At 42.5% G+C, this 19,023-nt stretch overlaps 4 protein-coding genes across 4 annotated transcripts in view; 1 reads left to right on the forward strand and 3 right to left on the reverse strand.

Annotated features, from left to right (window-relative positions):
- Positions 1–11,996, reverse strand: part of LOC115732958 (receptor-like protein kinase At3g21340) — a 55,291-nt gene extending 43,295 nt beyond the window's left edge. Inside the window, exons 1-3 of the mRNA XM_048283409.1 lie at positions 11,506–11,996; positions 11,281–11,416; positions 10,988–11,059 (exon numbers count right to left, since the gene is read on the reverse strand). Of these exons, the coding sequence (XP_048139366.1) occupies positions 10,988–11,059; positions 11,281–11,416; positions 11,506–11,914 (617 nt within the window). The 5' untranslated portion in view covers positions 11,915–11,996. The remainder of the gene's footprint in view (positions 1–10,987; positions 11,060–11,280; positions 11,417–11,505) is intronic.
- On the reverse strand, positions 275–3,931 carry LOC125316118 (ankyrin repeat-containing protein BDA1-like). The gene is given in 3 exon segments (XM_048283412.1): positions 275–677; positions 680–890; positions 3,792–3,931. Coding segments are annotated over 3 exon segments (642 nt in total). The 3' UTR covers positions 275–386.
- Positions 11,997–12,274: 278 nt separating the features above from the next.
- LOC115732817 (probable LRR receptor-like serine/threonine-protein kinase At4g29180) lies at positions 12,275–13,463 on the reverse strand. Its single transcript, XM_048283610.1, has 2 exons — positions 13,391–13,463; positions 12,275–12,738 (listed from the first exon to the last, which is right to left on the reverse strand). Exons 1-2 carry the CDS (start codon positions 13,461–13,463, stop codon positions 12,275–12,277), a joined length of 537 nt encoding a protein of 178 aa, XP_048139567.1.
- An 891-nt stretch (positions 13,464–14,354) lies between these two features.
- LOC125316155 lies at positions 14,355–15,155 on the forward strand. The gene has a single exon (XM_048283611.1). It carries the CDS (start codon positions 14,355–14,357, stop codon positions 15,153–15,155), a length of 801 nt encoding a protein of 266 aa, XP_048139568.1.
- Positions 15,156–19,023: the final 3,868 nt, after the last annotated feature.

Consider the following 19,023-nt stretch of genomic DNA (forward strand, 5'->3'; position numbering starts at 1 on the left):
TCACGGCTGATGTATAAATGGACGTGTTAAATTTTTATCGTGGAGGCTTCAATACGGTCCAATTATCACAATAATCGCCTATAATATATCATATCACTAGATAATTCATTTTTATTGATGATTTTCTTGTTTTTGCACAAGACTACTCCTAGCAAGCAAATTTATGGACACTTCTACAGCTTACAAAACCATGCTGTACAACATCAAGTGTCAATCGTTAGGTAGATGCTTACCGGTAAATATCATAATACTATACGATATACCATTACACAAAACATAGTTCAGATCTCGTCTCTATCAATGTTTGTAAATCCATGTACTTTCAACTCCTGGTATTTCATTATCATAACATTTGTTCTTGGATTAGATTATGTCAAATTCAAGGATCAAATAATGAAAGCAAGAACAACCATGAAATCAAAGAACCATACCTCGGGCTGCCTTTCTAAAACAGCAATATGTAAGACGGTGTTACCATCTTGGTCTTTCCAGTCCAAGATTTCTCTAAGATGAACTCGCTTAAGCCATCCAAGCAAAACCTTAAATGCTCTGAGGTTGTGGTTTTTGACGGCAACGTGAACCGCAGTCTCGCATCGGCTCGTCAAGTCTTCGATGGATGATTTGCAAGCACATAAGAATTCAGCCAAGAGCTCCATGAGCGCCTGGACCTCCTCCTCATTGTCTCCTTTTTCCCTGCGACATAATGCAAAGGGGTGATCCCACCTCGTCCTCGGACTCGGATCAACTCGGGGTTGAGGGTCATTAGTGCCCTTGCAGTGCGATAATGCTTCTTTCGCAAAGCCAAGTGCATAGGGCTATGACCCCCTTGATTGAGCTTTCGAGCGAACGACGGCTTCAAGATGGCCATCTCCATGGCCACTTGAGTTTGCCTATAACACCCTGAAAATTGGGCGACCATAATAGTAAAATCTAGTCTATGGAACGACTAGAAAATTTTAATTTGATGCCCAAAATCGGATATTAAACAAATTAGAAATCGGAAATTGGAAATTTTCGGGATCGTTACTCGAATTGGAATAAATTCTGATTAAATGAGTAATCGCGTCCTAAAATTAGAAAGTTTCACATTAAGCCTCGTTTGAGCCAAATTGACTCGAGTTCGGATTAAATAACCCTCCGTCGGGTTTCCGGATGCCCGAATTACCTATGATGTGAAATTACCAAAATACCCCGGTCAAAGTGTAAAATTACTGTTTTGCCCCTAGGGTTTGTGAGTACAAGATAAGGGTAATTATAGCTATGGGTTCCACCTTATCTCTAAGTCTCCTCCAAGTTAAACTTCTCTCTCTCTCCCCCACTCTCTCCACCGCCACTCTCTCCTTTTTCTTCTCTTTCTCTCCTTCGTTCTTTCATCTTCTCCTTCTTTGTTTTCTTTTGTTTTGGGGGAAACAAACGAAAGCCCTGGAAGGTCACCGAACCACCTAGACACCTCCTCCCCCTCCTCTAGTTGTTGCCGCACCACCACCAAATGCCGGCGAGTTGCCGGACAGCCGCAACAAGACCAAACAGTCGCCGAGAACCCTGGTTCCCCTGTTCTGACCCCTGCTGCGTTTGCTTCTGCTGCTGCTGCTTTGCTTTGCTTCGTTCTTCCTCTCTAGCCACCTCCGACCCACACCAGCTATCCCCTCATCGTCTTCGTCGTCTCTACACCTCACCGGACCACCTTTACGCCTCACCGAACCGAACTAGACCCCCTGCTCTGCTCTTGACGCCCTGTTTTCTGCTTTGTTTCCCTGTTCTGCCATGGCTGCTCCACCCTTACTGCGACAGCTCCGACAATCCTCAGACCTCCACAGACCTCCCTTGACGTTGTCCAGCCATCACCAAGTCAAGCCGCCGCCATAGCACGCCGGAACAGCCACGAACAGCCCTGCATAGTCCCGATTCCCCTGTTCTGCAGCTCCCCCTGCTCTGTTCCACCTGCTGCAGCTTCTGTTTGCTGCTGCTCCGCCCTACTCCGGCCACCAGGAGCGACCAACGACGTCCCCCGATACTTCCTTAGACCACCACCAGTCTTCCTTGCCACCTCCTTGGCCGCCTATCGCTGGAAAAAGCCGCCACAGTCCTAGAACCCTCTCCCTGCACCGCCTGCTCTGTTTTGCCCGAGTGCCCTGTTCGGGCCTGTTTTGTGGGCCACCGAGCTGGGTCGTGGCCGATATTCTGGGCCAAGTGGGCCGGCCAAGTTGGCCGAGAGCCCGGGCCATCTGCCGGCTCCATGGGCCATGTTGGCCGAGAATTTTGGCCTGTGGGCCGAGAAGATTGGGCCGATTGCTCGAGCCGTGTCCCAAGTTTGTGCTTGAAGATTTTCAAGGATCGCCGCGTCTAATCGACGGTGAGTCAACCTCTAATCCTTGGTTATGTCGTTAATTATATTTGGATTAGTTTAATTAAATTATTAGGTGTCTAGGTAGATTGATTAGGGTTGGTTTAGGTTAGAAACTTGGCTCGGGTTCAATGGCCCTAATTGATTAAGCTAGTCCGAATAGCTAGAGTTCGTGACTGATTAAATTTGATCGATTGATTAAATGATTGTTAGTGCTTGATTGCGAGCGAACGATAGGGTAGAGACGAGTGTACGATCGATTGACGAATCGGATTGATTAATAATGAATTTACGTACTAATTTAGGCTAAATAATCGAGATTGGAGTGAATCTTCGTATTGATATGTTCGGCCTTGATTAAATTGATTGATTAGTTGGAGTTTGATCACCTGGTTTATGAATGCGAGGTTGCATGGGTAACATGTGCATTTGTGTGATTACTCAAGGAGTTTTGCTGTGTGAGCATATCGCGTGAGCATTTGACTAAATGCGGATTATAAACCGGCTATTTGTTGAGTATGCTTGAGTGGTCACACGATAGATTATTCCTGTCAAGTTCGTACCGTGCCGGTCGTACGGAACCATACGATTTGTCGGATGCCCGGCAGTCCATGCCGTGCCGGTCGTACGGATCACATGAATTGTCGGATGTCGGTCGCAGCTTGTGACGGACCGAAGCCCATACAGGGATTCCCGATAGTGCCATGTCGTGCCGGTCGTACGAATCACACGGGCTATTAGATGCCGTCGCCGGAAGTGAAGGACGAAAACGGGTCCCGCAAGTAGACACTGCCGGTCGTAGTGTAAAGTCACATCGCCCGTGTGCAATTGGGCCAAATGGTCGTTAATAATCGGACCACATGTGGTGTCGTGTATGCGATTGACATGATATCTATGGGTTATTATGTGTGGCATATTATGTTGAGTATTGCATACCGTGTGATTTTCAAGCAGTGAGCTGCATGTGATTGGGATATTGGTATGTCAATATGTGATGAACCGAGAGGACCCTCTAGATGAATCAATGCCTTAGCCGGGCTTAGGCGTTGACTCACCGAGATTTATAGCTCACCCCATCGTTGTTAAACCATTTTCGGATCCTAAGTGATGGAGCTAGTAATTCTTGAAAAGGCGATAAGGATGAGAGTGACGTAGCCCTATTTGGAGTAGATACGAAATTGATTCTACCCCGTCCTGAAGTATGGGACCAATTAGCGTGTCATTTCGGTTGACTCACGATGTGACTGTAAATAAAATCATATTTTTTGAATTAATGCGTTTTCCTACTTACCTATCTCTATTTTATATTTTTGTTCGGGAATATTATACGTTTCTGCATGCGTAATTAATCTCATGGGTTGATAGCGTGCCCGGGACGCTATCCTTTTAACCCGATGGACGAGATGACAGGGATGCCGTGCGCTCGAGGATTGGGACGTGACATTGCCCCATGTCCGCAGCGTCATGGAGTGGAGTATTTGCGACGGGGTCCTCAAATGCACGATCAAAGAGATCTGCCTCTTGCTCAATCAAGCGATATAGCTCATCTTCATTGCCACGTACGATTACTTGTTGAAGCCTGTCCATTGTTTGACGAAGGAAGTGTAGGGGAAGAGGGCTTTGCTCGTTGATGATCGATGGAAGTAGGAGACTAGGAGTAGCGAACTTGCAATATCATAAATAGCGCCATAGTCAACGAAAATTTAGTTCGATGAGTCATTGTTTATGATTATGACAGGAAATTCAATTAGGTAAGTCATTGTTCATGATTTATCCCGCACAAACAGCTCAACTGGTTGGGTGGTCTTTGTCCCCCAGCTTGGTACGCTAGGGAAAATTACCAAAAAACCCTTAAACAAATTTTAATTGTGCCAATTAAGTTCTTTAGCCAATTTTAGCAAGAAATCGCTTACATGCTGCAACCAATGCTGATGTGGCATGACCGAAGTTTTTTTAATAATATTTTGATTTTTTTTTATTCTTCTTCTTTCTCCTCTAGCCGACTGCTGATTCCGACGACCGTCTAGAGTCAAGGGATGAAGTGGGCGAGCCTTGCCTATCCCTGGTGAGGCCGGCCTCACCGTTGTTGGGCTTGCCCAACGATGCCCAACCATGTCGGGGCAAGACCTCGCCGTCGTTGGGCGAGGTCGGCCCCGCTCGAGGTGAGCGAGGCTCGCCCTTGCAGGTGGCTAGCGAAGCGTATCCACTTCAGTAACAAATGAGGGCGAGCCTTGCTTGGCGGCAGGCTAGAGGAGGAAGAAGAAGAAAGAAAGAAAAAGAAAAATAAGGAACGCAAGAAAATAAAAATTCAAAAAAAATAATTAAAATATTATTGAAAATTTGCAATATCATATAGGGGTAAGCTAATCGGATCGACCGAAGCGGTTCTTAGGACCGCCGATCTGGTTTCCGGTTCCGAAAATTGAGAACGGGTACCACTAGTCCGGTTTTTGGTTCTTGAGGGGAATCGGACCGGACCATGAGCCGCTCAAGCCTAATATCAAGGCTGGTCGCGTCATGTCAATGATTTTCGACTAGAATTGGCTAAAAGGAATGAATTGGTATAAATACAAAATGTTAAGACTAAATTAGCACGAATGCAAAATGGTTAGGATTGAATTAGTTTACATAGCTAGTAGCTACTAGCTACTCCTATGACTGTTGATGCTTGACATTTAGTTATAAAAGACCCATGATAGGAAAATGACAGTAAAAGGATGAACTGCATAAAAACCTCCCTTGGTGAGCTCTTTTGTTAAGACGGCGGTTCAAGTAGCCTAGGGCTGAGCAAGATGGATCGACCAGAATGGAGACCGCCCTAACCGGATCGGTTCTACGGGTTTGGTCCGGTTCTAGAGGTCACCCGTCCAGTCCTCGGTTCCTTAAGATGGAACCGGTGTCCGGTGGTCTAATTCCCGGTTCTAGAGGGGAATCGGAACAATGAACCGCCTACCCGGACCGACAAATTCATCTCTCAGGCATTTAAGCAAATACCTTTCATACAAAGGGAGGACTTACCAGAGAAAATGCTCTGCTGCTTGACGAAAGACAACCAAATCTCAGAGCCCAGAAGGGCATCAATGCACGAGGTTGGTGATAGAAAAAAGAACGTCCTTTTTTGGGCGGTTCATATGGAAGAGTGCGAAAAAAAGATGTGGTGGATAATTAACAAAGGGACGGTTTTTGTTCTATTTTTCGTTGTTGGGTTGGCGAGTGCGAGTGCGAGTGCGAGTGCGAGTGCGAGTGCGCACTGCACAGTGGGTAGAGGAGGGTTCCTCTGCCCAAATCAGAACCTATCGTTCCCGAGTCGTGCTCGCAACGGGAGCAACCCCATCCCTTTCTGTCGGTGCTCCTGTGTTGCTGAGTCCTATGATGTTTACCGTGTTCTTCTAGTATCGACGGTCTGCATTCTCTGAGAAGGATTCAGTGATCGGCCTTCGACAGAAGATGAGTCGGGGATGTCATCATCTAAATTAGATCTGAATGTACCGGATTTATCAGTTTACTATTATTTTTATTTTACCGGTTGTCGCGACCTAAAAATTGATTTTTTCAGGTTAACGGATTATTAGGTTAATTAGATTAACTAACCTAATTCGGACTCTCCCAAGCCCTACCGAATCACAACTTAGGTTCAATTACATGCCAAGATTTTAAATTGGAATCGCCACTAATCTTTTATGGTAGGTAGATTAGAAACCTAAATAAAGCATTCGGGAGAAAATACTTTATTTCATACGAACCGGAGATTAAATGGATTCGGGGACTTGGTTACATTAACTTTTCAATTAATGCCCTTTCGGTACCCGATTTTCATGAAAAATCCTTAGTTTAATGATTTGAATTAATTTTTTTTTTGGTTTTCTTTTATTAAATGCAATGCTAATGCAATCTACCTATATGACATGTGAGATGTAATGACATGGCAAAAATACGTGACATGGCATAATGACGTGGCAAATATACACGACAAGGAAAATATAATAATGCAAACTAAACTATAATGCTATGCAACGTGGATGGTATTTTTTGGTATATTTTTGTGTATTTTCGGATTCATGAAAAAATAAAGGTAAAAACTACCCTAACATGAAGTAAAATCTAATTTAACTAAGAAATTGATTTCTCAAAGTCCTAATTTTATTAGACGTTATTTTCATGCAAAAAGTGAAGAGAAATATGATTTAGCTTAAAAAAACAAGACATCTTTTTTGGGATTTTTTAGGAAATTATTTAAACCATGAAAACAGTGAAATTTGAACAAAAATAAACAATATTGCCCATAAAACACCTTTAAATCCGAAATTCCGATTTTTATTCACAACATCCCCCGAGATTAGGGTTAGCAAGTGAATATATTATAGAATTACCGTCATCCCTATATACGTAGGGTAAACCTTGAAATTCTATTTAGGAATTAGCGATCCGCTCTTCGAGATCGAGGATTTGATATCCAATTCATACGTACGGGCACGATTGTACTTCGAGATCGAAGTCATATGTTGCCTTTAATGTACGTTTTCCAAGGGACAAGGCACAATTGGGGAGCATGTGTTATGGGCAAGATTGTTTACTAAAGTTCAAATTTTAACAAACAATCAATTACATGAATAAATAAATATGCACAAGGACATAGAATGCAAAAGCCAAGGTTGATTGAAGGTGATGCACCGAAGCAACGTCTCAAAAGTCTTTTGGCAGTCAATTAAAAGTCCATTCTTTTATGATCAAAAGGGTTTGCCCTATCAACTTTTAATGATAAATTGATGCACGTTCAGCAAGATACAATAGTATAAGTGCAAGTTATCGACTGAATAAGCATAAATCCACAATCTAAAGTTGCAACATGTCACCTTTTCCAAAAAAAAATCTGCGCTGCGTGATCCGTCCAAAATAGCCGCTTTTTAGCTCAAATTTTCAGCAAATCAAGCTTCTAAATAGCCAAGACTCCACCACCAGACGTAGCTTTGTTAGATCTCAAATAACGACAAAAGAACGAGCTGTTTTACCACCCAAATAAAGCTGATTTGAGTGTGAACAGGGGCTGGACAACAGGGTATTGACGACTTCGAGCGTGCAAATGAACCTTAGATATCGACAAGGCTGCACGAGCTTGAGTTGGGATGACGCAAGGCTGGATGATGGAGCTGGGACGCTGCACTGGATGGCAGAAGGTGGCAGTGTCTCGGTGGATGGCGGATGACAAAACGATGTCAGGATGATATGCCGCGGGGGAGGATTTTCCACCAAAGCTTGCTTGGACCGAACACCTCTTCCCTTTTGCCTCTCTAAGCTCACGTGTATTTTTTTATGACCGTCCCCCCTCCACTTGTGACCGTGAGTGTTCTTTTATAGGCGAGGATGAATTTGGATTAAAGAAAGAAACAAAAGCTTCTTTCCTCTTGGGAATGCTTAAAGATATATTTCAGCTTTCGTCTCTATCCTCACCATGGCTCATGCGTATTTTTTTTAGAAATCAAATCTCTTAAAATCTGAACGCCAGCCTTGCAAGAACCTTTCTTTTCGTCTCCTTCCAAGTAAATATATGAAACCTTGAGAAATAATCTCCTCCGCTACCAATTTGATTTGTTTGTTCATATCCTTGCGTCTCAGTCAAATATTCTTCTCTGTTAACCCAATCTTGGCCAAAACAGGAGAGATTTTCAGGATATTCCATGATAAAAGCCAAACCCACTAACGGCACCGTCAGAGGAAAAAGCAGGCTGGACAAAGACAAAATTAATCTCACTAACAACCAAACTCTAACACCAATCAACCGGCTAGACAGTGGCAGCGATGACACCGAACAGCAGTGGGTTCGGCTCCAAGTTGCAGCACAGGAGGACCTTGGATAACGCTTGGAGGAACAGCGAGCAATAACGTGCTTTAGGCGGATGAACAGAAGTCCACCAGAGGCGATCAGGCAATTTTCCAAACTGAACAGCAACGGTTTGAAGACTGATGCCGTGTCAGAGTTGATGCTGAATTAAGCAAGGTCAGCGCCGGATGCATTGTCGAGTCGAACAAGGACGTCATCGGCCAATGTCAGGTCTCGGGAACAACAGACGCCAGGAGGAATTGGGTGTATTAGAAACCGAAGCCTCTCCCTTTTGCTCTTTAATCTTCACGTGAATTCTCTATTGTGAGCAGAAAATTTTTCTGAAGTCCTCCCTTAATGTCAGTCCATGGAGAAGGAACAGAGCTTCTCTTCTCTTCTTGTTCCCTTTTGCTTTGACCTTCATGGTGGGACTTTTGTGTTGAAGAACCTGAGCATCGTGGGAAAAGGAGCTCCCTAAGAACGACTCTGCTTCTCTCCCTTTTCACTCTGGACGAATTCTCACCCGTCATCATTTTTTATTCATCACTTTTTTGGCCAACGACACAAATGAGTACTACTGTGATGCATAAAGAATTTTTTTTTTTTACTTTAGAACTAAAATTAGCTATAATTTTTTATGCAAAAATAACTAAAAAGGAAAGTCAAAATTTAGGTGTCAACACCGGTTTCACTGGACTACCCGAGAATTGGACCCGATTGGTGATCCGATCTAGTCCTCGGTTCCGAAAATTGAGAACCGGAGTTTCCAGTTTGGTCCCTGCTTCTTAAGAAATTCGGACCAATTCGGATCATGCTCACTCTTACGTTGAACCAAATGATCGTGGCACCAACTTCACTTGCTCAAAACCACGAGGCGAGTATATGAGATGGTTGTCATGCATACCATAAAGAGCCAATTTCTTGTTCAGGGAGTCAACACATTTCAGTAGCAGAGGAAACTGCTGTTAGATTTGCACACACAAATTTATTTCCCCTCCATATAATTCAAACTAATGTCAGGATTGAATTGTCTTATGAAAAAAGCTTAACTAACAGTCACCGTTACTATTGCAAGTAACGGTGACAACTCAGCCACAAGATATAATATTAAAAAGACAACTGCTGTCCACATTCCACCACTGATGTTATGCAGGAAGTCCAACTGGTGGCCCACATGTCACCGTTGCTAACGGTGACCATTCTCCTAGCACTACCCAATATCTACGTCGAGCAGGGCGATGCTGCTGTTGATTTGTAAGATAACGTCCGTCGGCGTATCTGAAGTAGCCGTTTTGCAAATGTTCGTCCAAAAAAATAAAAAATAAAAAAAAGATCTCCGTTTTCTGGACTATCTAAACCGTGCTGCTTCTTCTGTGCAAAACCAAGATCTAGAGAGCTTCAAATAGGAAGAGAATAAAGAAAGCATGCGGGACTTTTCACAAAACGGAAGGAAGGAATGAAAACAAGCGGGGTGAATATGGAGGAGTTGAACGTCGAGGTGGAGAGTCTGGAGGCAATAGGATATATAAAGCATGTGAGACTTTAATGTCCCAGTAGATCCTCCAGAAGTGGTGGTAGTAGTAATAGTAGCAACATCTGGAGAAATGAGAAGGCAATTAAGTAACCTGAACAGAGTTACCGGGTCCTGATCCTCAGTCTGATATCATATGCCTTCACTGCAAACAGAACCTTCTTGAAGAAATGTGTAATGACTAATTCTAAGAAGAGACCGTTTTGTGAAAAACAAACCAGAAAGAGTGACGTCAGTTACCTCAACCCAATGAAGCATACCCTGTAACGTGTGCATAGTCTTTGAACATGAAACAGTGATGCCATAGAAACATGGTTACGTGAGTGAGATCAAGTGGGTGTGTCATGATCACTTGTGGAAAGGGCCACGAGCAATTGGACCGGTTAACCAGTTTGGGGTACAAAAAGCCGACCCGGGCTGACAAAATCACATGTAAAACTTTTGATTGTTCCTTGCACATGCAATATGCAAAAGATTTACTTTGGATTTGTTTTCTTCTGATTATCCACAATACTGCAAGGGCACCCAATAAAATCAAGACCAGAGCTGCCGCAATTGATGCAATGATTGAAGCAATCTTTTTCTTTGGCTGAGCATTGCTGGACTGACAATTGTCTGATTGGCAAAGATTTGGATTTCCATCTAAGCTGTCACAGAATGTCGATAGTACATGTCAATGCCTGAAGATTAGCACATGAATTCATGGATATCTCACCCTGTGCATATACATACCCGGGTTGACAAAAAGGAAAACTAAAAAAAAGGAAGTATCACTTTCTTCTTTTTCATCCTTCAGCAGCAATGTGAAGAATGAAGAAATAGATTATATAGATAATAAGCGATTAAAATGTGAAGTTACGATAGCGTGACAATGAGTGAACCTTAGCAGCAACGATCCATCTGCCTTCCTCTTCAAGAGAGTTCGACGAACAGAGCCATTCAAGTTGTTTCCACTTAAATTCCTACAAGTATTCATGATTAGCAGTCGATGGCCATTTACTTGAGCTAGATAACCACACATAATCTTTCCATTCAAAGCTCAGTGACTCACAGAACTTTCAAGCTCAGCATTTGTGCTAAAAACTCGGGAACGGACCCCGTTAACGAATTGTCGGATAAATCCCTGAAATTAAGCCAGAAAAGTACTAAGAGAAATGCATATACTTATTAAAATGCATAATGAACATCGTCCTAACGATAAAGAAGTGTGTCACTCTTTTTGGGCTTAGAATTGTTCATTCTCTTTCTGTGCAAATTAAGTGAACAATATGAAAGAAAAACTGCTAATGCATACAAGGATACAACTGCTGTCAAATTGGAGATCGATGTAGCTATCAGTCCTTTCAGTCCACTAGAGCTCAGGTTCCTGCACATCAGCAGCTACCACGATTAGAGTAAAATCCCACTGCTTAAAACTTTTGACATGGAAGGCATTGGCAAAGGGACTTAATTTTCGAAATCGTTCCTCCCGTCACATGATGTATTACCAATCTGTACTATAGTTATTGTCAAGAAAATTAATCTTTCGAGACTTGTGGGCTTCCAATACAGCATGTTGCCAGAGAAAATATGTTTTTGTGTACTTACAATGAGACGATTCTTGGAGAACCATCATAGCTACAATTCAGTCCGCTCCAAGAGTACTGTGGAGGAACGCAAGGATCACCCTGCCAGCTAGCTCTGATCACCCTATATATTTTCTTGACGTCATACATGGAATTGACTAAACCACCACAGAAAGAGCTATGATCACAAGGAAATCAAAGAGTATTCAAGAAAAAACTTAAGTGAGTGCAATAGATATATACATACAGTCATCCAGAAAAGTTGGTGTATTTGGAAGCAGCGCCACTGTAAAAATCTCGACAGCATTGAGGAGAGGTGGCAGACTAGAGCGGGCCGTCGTACTAACAGTCAAGTTCAAAACATGTCCTCTTATGGGCAATGAGGCTACGGTCACTGGCTTTAGGTTCTCGAGCATGATGGTGTCCACGTATATATCTTGTACATATACTGCAAGTTCTCTGAATAGGCCCAATAGGCCCTTTTGCAGTTGCAACTCCACAAAGTGAAAGTATATATACCAGACAGTGGTGGAGTTGGCTGAGTTCCAGGACAGAATCAAAGGATCAGTGACATTTTGTACCAGCGTGGCGGTCATCAGAACTTTAGGGGGAACTTTGTAAGCATCATTCCTTGTACTTGTCACGATGTTTGTCATGTTGCTGACTGACGACCAACTTCCACTATAAGTCTAACTGGCCCAGATGCGATCATATACATCTTCTGGATGCCTATAATGTGGATGCCAATCAAATAATCGTAACAGCAAGTGCAAAGGATGAGCAAGCCGACACAACTTGGTTTGGGAAAAACAGTGTTTTTTTATTGTTTGTGCAACTGCATTATGAGAAAATGCGTGTTTAGTAAAAGTAACTGTGCTGATGCGTGATTTATTGACCGATGAATGTGATCAACATCGGATTATGTCTGGCAATAACAAAGAAAATCACCTGTGCGGGCCTGTGCCTATGCTCCCTAAATTATATCTCCAGATGGTTACAAGTGCACCAAAATTGATCTAGTAAGTCGAGTTATCCAGTAACCGCAACTCGAGAGCTGATATGAATGGTACTCCGGAGCCAGTATTCACCAAGCAAACTTGAATGTAATCTCTTGGAATAGTGTAAGCAATCTCTGCGTATGACCAAGACGGAGTGTTCACCGTGGTCCAATAGTTACCATCGATATGAAGGTCAAATGCCGGGGTTTGATTCTTGCCATCATAGTCCCCATACCAAAATGAAGCCCTGACCAAATATGTGTTGCCCTTTCCTACATGTGGCATTAATGTGTAACAATTCCTTGTTCCATTGGGGAAAGCCCTGAGGTTCTTTGATTGTTGTAGGTTGTTTTGGTAGATGACCTGGGTAGACACCAGCATGTTTGTTCCGGAATCGACAAACCCCACATCGGCCTTGTAGTATATGTCGAAATCATCATCATGGTAATCATTAGGTGGCCTGCAATCGATGCTTATGAAACCTAAGTCAATGTGAAATCAGAGATTGTCACTCACTCTTGACTACTCATCAAATAGATATATGAACAGCCTTCTAAATTCTTTTGATTCTTTGCGATGTGCCTTAAAACTTTTCTATCTAATTTTTTTTAACATCCGCATCGACTAGATAGATATTTCATTAATGAAAGTTGCATCTGCAAGAATTGGCTTGATAAATAGTAAGTTGAAAAGAAGTTGTGCTCTAGAACGGATGGCAAAGGCACCGGTGAAAAGCTTGAAAAAAGAGACGTCATTTGCAAAAATAAAGTAAGCTAGAGGATGATACACTGCTATAAATGTTTTCTGGAGAATCCCAAACGGCCTTTAACTTTGCTAAATTCCTCAATTTTAGCTCAAAAGATTGCTCTATGTAGCTTAAAACCGTTGAAACTTCTTGAGCTGGACCCTGCCTAAATACTAGGCGCTCGTTTTTGAAATCAGATTGGAGCTTGACTATGTTTGGTCTTCTGCTTGAAAGGTCGATCACTAACGGAGAGAAAGGTAGGCAACTGGATCATCATTGTGCCCCCTTTCCTAGAGTCCCATTTCCTTATGTCTCAAACTCTTCACAATTCAACCATCACTATGCGCGCACACGAGAGAGAAAGAGAGAGAGACAGACAGGGAGAGAACCTGGATTCTGTTGCCTGCGAGCGATAACTCCTAGAGCTAGACAACCGATCAAGACATGCAGCATCTTCAGCATCTTTCACGGCATATCAAACCATCTCCGTCTCGGAGAGAGAGAGAGAGAGAGAGATTTTTAAGTACATGGCCAAATGAAGCATAGCTAGAGCCATTACTATAGACTGGGTGTGCTGTCTTGCACATCCATTGGCTTATACACAAGCTTGACCTGGTACTGATTATGTCACATTGCTTTGGGTATCCTTGCAGATGCTGATGGGACTGGGAGCACCAATGTTTCTAAGCTCACATTATACACCTCTAAAATATTGCCAATGTTCATAAATATATCAAGAAAATAAAGCTAAACCAGGGTTTTTGAGAAAAATTAGGAGAATGTGATGACGAAACATGATATGTATAGGAAGTTGCTTTGTTAGAATAAGTCATGCGTGTGCTGTGAAGGCTAATATATATTGGAAAATTGATTATGTAACAATCTTTGGAGGACTACAAGACTAATAGTCTTATGTCGCCAAATCTGGCGAGGGCTGCGACCTTCGCTCGCAGGTGGTAAGGGCTTCGTGGCCCTCGCCCGCAGGCAATGGGGGTCGTTGATCCCCGCCCAAGGGTCGGCAAGCTCGCCGGCAAATTGAAGAAAAAAAAAAGAAAGAAAAGAAAAGAAAAAATAAATTATAAATAGAGTAGTAAAAATTTATATATATATATACACATTTTAAATTAGAAAATGGCCCCTATAGCACTGGCCATGCCATGTAGGTAGCTGGCGCTAACTGGACTACCACGATAGGGATTTCTAATCAGAATTTTGAATTTTTTGAAAGGTTTAGAACTAACATGGCAAAACCTCAATACGTTTAAGGCTAAATAGACACAATTGAAATGTTTATGACACCGGACAAAAAAAAAAGAATTGAAAAATTATCAAAAATGCTCATGGACAGAGCAAATGCGGCAAGACCCCCTCACTTTTGGGCATAACCGGAGACCAAGCAGTATGCGGATGGATGAGTGGTTACAGGATGTTTTAGAGAGACGGGATCTCAGTATTTCCTTTGAATTGATTGCAACAACTCTTTGGTGCATCCGGAAAAAGAGGAATGATTCAGTTTTCAGAGGAAGTAGACCAAACGCAACAAACCTTATCCATGATGCAGAATTAATCTTGAAAAGTTATACCAGATGGAATAAAAAAGATCTTAATATTGCCGAAGGGAGATCAAGCTTCCGTCCCAAATGGATACCTCCGACAACCTCAGCTCTAAAGCTTAACATTGATGCCTCCATCGGCAACGACACAACGAACGGAGCTATCGCCGGTGTTCTTCGGGACTCGAAAGGTACTCTGCTTGATGGATTCGTAGAGATAATCCCTCCTTTCTCGCCGATTGTTGCAGAAGCACAAGCCTTAGTACACGGTCTGAATTTTCTGAAGTCGAGGAGAGAGAAGAAAATGCAGATATTAGTGGAGTCCGACTGCTATACTTTGGTGAGTGCGGTCAATGCAGTGGGGGAGTTAAGCTGGGAAGATGAAAGTCGGATAGGTGAAGCCCAACACTTATTGGCCAAGATGAATAATGTATCGGTGGCGCATTGTGATAGAAGAGCCAACGAAGTAGCCGACTGGTTAGCCAAAACCCACCGTTCTAATAATGTGCCTTTATCTTGGTTATCTAGACCTCCTCAAAGTTTATGGAATTTGCTTTGTTTTGATGCCCCCTCGTTGGGCTTTTCATGTAATGACTCTTGAGTTTTTGCTATGAAGTTATTTCCTTCCGACAAAAAAAAAAAAAAAAAAAAATTGACACAATTGAAAGTTTAAGATTGAATTGGCTACCATATAATATGTTTAGGACTTTTTGGACAATTTTTCATAAAATGATATGTGCCCCTGTAATTTAGAGTAATGACAATACCAAAATTTTATGCTACATACTAAACCGTGTGATGTCGATATTATTGGGGTACATCATCGATTCACGTTTAGTGACGACGTTAAACTGTGGTTGACCATGGTTAAATAGGGAAATAAGTCTGACTAAGTGTATGGGCCGAGCTTACCAGTTTCCACGATCAAGCAACACTTTTCTTCATGCCATCTGGCAATCACCTCTTTTTCAGACGATCGATTCTTCTCACAATAACAAACTATTTCAATGGAGCAATTTGCACTAGCTCGTCCAATCTGCAAACTTCCAGATGACGCTAAATTAAGTTTTCCATTTTGTCAATTCGGGTCCTCGTCAGATTGGTTGCGACTCTTTTGTGAAGAGTGTACGCAGGCAAGTATTTGTTGTGACGTTGACGCAGGCTAGTTCCATGAAAGGAAATTGCAAAGTTCTTTGAAAATATACCGCAAGATTAAAGTCTGTGCACCATCAATGATAAGATGCTGCCAACAGATGGATTTTTGACTTAATCAACTAAAGGAACATATTATCGGTTTAAGTCAACAATCGCATTCTTAGTGCAACGACCCGGCTTGATAACGGTGGAAATGGTCATCGGGGCTAAACAGCCTATATAAGGAGCAGCTCCTGGTAAGTTTTTAGGATGACGAAGAAGACATGAATGAATTGAATTGTGTATCGAATATGAGGAGAGCGATTCTAGAATATATATCTGAAAATTGAAATTAACTGCTTTTTGACGTAATGGCAATGCTTAGCTTTGGAACTCCAATATCAGCATAAACCAAGAAAAAAAAAAGGAGGAAAAAAAACGACAAACGAGGAAGGAGGCTCGAAGATTGCATGTTTGACATGCTTTTTTGCTTCCGGTTAAACTTGTTCGTCAATCGCTTTGAAAACTTTGGTTCGAAAGCGTTTCGGCTGTTCAGGCAATCTTGTCTTTTGGGGGAAGGGGGGGAAGGACGCTACCATGTTCTGACTTAAACCCCGTTGAGGCAAACTTGCGTGCCCCACCTTCGGCTTTTCTCCTCGCATCGAATTCACAAACGAGAGCGCGAACATGAGGGGCCTGATACGCATTGGCCGCATTCACATGCATCAAGCGGAGAGGATGGATCGGTGCGGGTTCATACCGATATGGAAGCAAACACGCCGGCGCACGCGTGTAGCTTGAGATAGTGCGAGATGAGGGCATAGAATTATCCGAGTAATCGGTCCGGCGACATGTCAATAAATCAAGCCTTGTGACCCCGGAGTTTGACTTCGCGATGAAATTTCTTTAACCAAAAGTGGTTCGCCGATTTTTCTTAAAGTAGATAGGTTCTGTGGCGATTCCAAGTAGGAAATATCACAAGTAAGCAAGAGAATAACTTCACTTCAAACGGAACTTAATGTACACAAACTGTGCCGGGATTTAATAGACGACAAAATCTGCGGAAGTAATCACTTCAAACAGAAACAAACGTACACAAACTATGCCGCAAGTGAGTCGACGACAAATCCTGAGAACATGAAGATGCAACTTCGGAATTTATTGATGACAATGCATATAGGACATACAGCAAAGATACACGCCAAAAAACACGCCGAAAACTAGAAGATAACATGTTCGTTCGCTGGTTCGGGAGGGGGGTTGTGTGTTTTGTTCTCCAGTAATTGAGCACTAGTTTTTATGGTGCCTATGGCATGACCGCTCGAGAGTATTCCTACTGCAGTTTTAGCCATGCTTCCATATCTCCAAGAATCTCGATCTCATCATTCTAGTTTCCATGGTTATATTAGTGCTGTTTACTCTTTTTATTGGAGATGTAGGAATTTTCCTTCCTTTTAATCAAGAAAGAATTCATTCGGATATATTATCCAAATTGTTAAATCCTCATAAACCTTTTACATTAGAATTCAAATAATTCTATGGATTGGTATGAATTTGTGACAAATGCAAGTTTATTGGTGCCTCATTCGCCAACGCCAATGCCCTTGCCCCTGTGCTTGAGACTAGGTCCATCAAGGTTGGGCCTTAGACCCCAATGCCCATGCCTAGTTCTTCAGTGCCTATGTCACGACCCGAACCCCGCAAGCCGTCGACATCCCACCTGGCCACGACTGCGTACAGTTCTCCAGGATCCGAAAGGCCAACAAATCGAACAACACATGCGGAAGCAACATCAATCCCCGTACAGAAACCAACAAAACTACGATAACTTGGGATGGTAAAACACACTTATGTATATATGTACATAACTACTACAAACTGTCAAACTAAGGCTTCGGGGCCACTTGTACAAGCCCATGACCACCTATAACAAAAGGACACGTGGTCGAAGCCCGCTACACAACCAAAATAAAGTACTTTACAAAAGTTGAGAGGCCAACTATCCTAAGCCTGGACCTTGCTATCTCAAGCGGCTACTCAGCATCCGAAGGCTCCACAACTTCTCCTGGCGTCTCGATCTCCGGGTCGGATCATTGCGGCGGAGGGTTTGAAAAACAACGAACCCACGACGGGGTGAGATAAAATCTCAGTAGGAAAATCTCTAACCCTAGATCAGGTCGCTAGTGCCTCCAGACACATTTTCATTGAAAAAATTTCCGACAATCCCTCTTTCTTACCCAAAAATTCACAATTAAAATCCAGAAAAATTCCATTCTTTCTCCGAAAATTCTCACACCTTCTCCAATATTCTACGTTACTCCCGTTTCAGCGTTCCATGCCTCAGTCTGAAAATAAAATATTCTACGTGTTCCGGGGCCCGTGTTTAACACATCAGGCCTACTATAAATATCCACATTACCCCGAAAATTTTCACGTTACTCCAAAAATATCCACGCTACTCCAGAATATTCCACGTTACTTCCGAATATTGCACGTTACTCCAGAATATTCCACGTTACCCCAAAAATATTCCACGTTACTCCAGAATATTCCACGTTACTCCGGAAATATTCCACGTTACTCCACCGCTATCAAATAAGTTCATAACACTGAGCCTCGGACCTTTATGCAACACGGCTCTATATATATACCAGGGTTTTAGACACAAAGGAATACGACCCACAAATCTCGGTCTCGGACACATAGGAACACGACCGGATCAAGTCTCGGACAATTAGTCGAACACGACTCACTTTGGTCTCGGACGACTTAATTGAACACGACTTTCATACTTTCTCGGTCTCGGACAATCAGACGAATACGGCTCACTTTGGCCTCGGACGACTTGATTGAATACGACCCTCACATTTTCTCGGTCTCGGACAATCGGACGAATACGGCTTACTTTGGCCTCAGCCGACTTGATTGAATACGACCCTCATATTTTCTCAGAATAGTTCGGGACCACGCGATTCACTCACGTTAGAGAATTAATAATTCGGGATCACCCAATTAATTCACACTAATCCAAAGATTAATCCAGACCACCCGATCAATTAATACTACCATAGTATCCAATCCACGCCATGCGACCATATTATGCTAACGTAGCAATATATGAATAACGTGCAATTAAAATTATACTAACGTGGGAATTTATTAGGGCCGAAAAATAATAATTTTTTAACGTGCAATTAATTCTACTATAGTACTAAACTATAGTAATAATGCCACATCTAATTAGCACCATGGCATAACAATTTATTGTCACATAAAAGTGACTCTAGTTAAGATATAACTAACCATGGTTCAAAAATTAACTAGAGTCAAAACTA

This window comes from Rhodamnia argentea, chromosome 8 (assembly GCF_020921035.1).
Source record: "Rhodamnia argentea isolate NSW1041297 chromosome 8, ASM2092103v1, whole genome shotgun sequence".
In the NCBI taxonomy this organism is placed as follows: Eukaryota; Viridiplantae; Streptophyta; class Magnoliopsida; order Myrtales; family Myrtaceae; genus Rhodamnia; species Rhodamnia argentea.

What these genes read in the sequence shown, in the direction of transcription:
- LOC115732817 (XM_048283610.1), bottom strand. Translation starts at nt 13,463, where the DNA reads ATGCTGAAGATGCTGCATGTCTTGATCGGTTGTCTAGCTCTAGGAGTT. An exon ending in TCGCAGGCAACAGAATCCAG is followed by an intron (nt 12,739 to 13,390) that starts GTTCTCTCCCTG and finishes ACATTGACTTAG; the next exon opens with GTTTCATAAGCATCGATTGC.
- LOC125316155 (XM_048283611.1), top strand. Translation starts at nt 14,355, where the DNA reads ATGCGGCAAGACCCCCTCACTTTTGGGCATAACCGGAGACCAAGCAGT.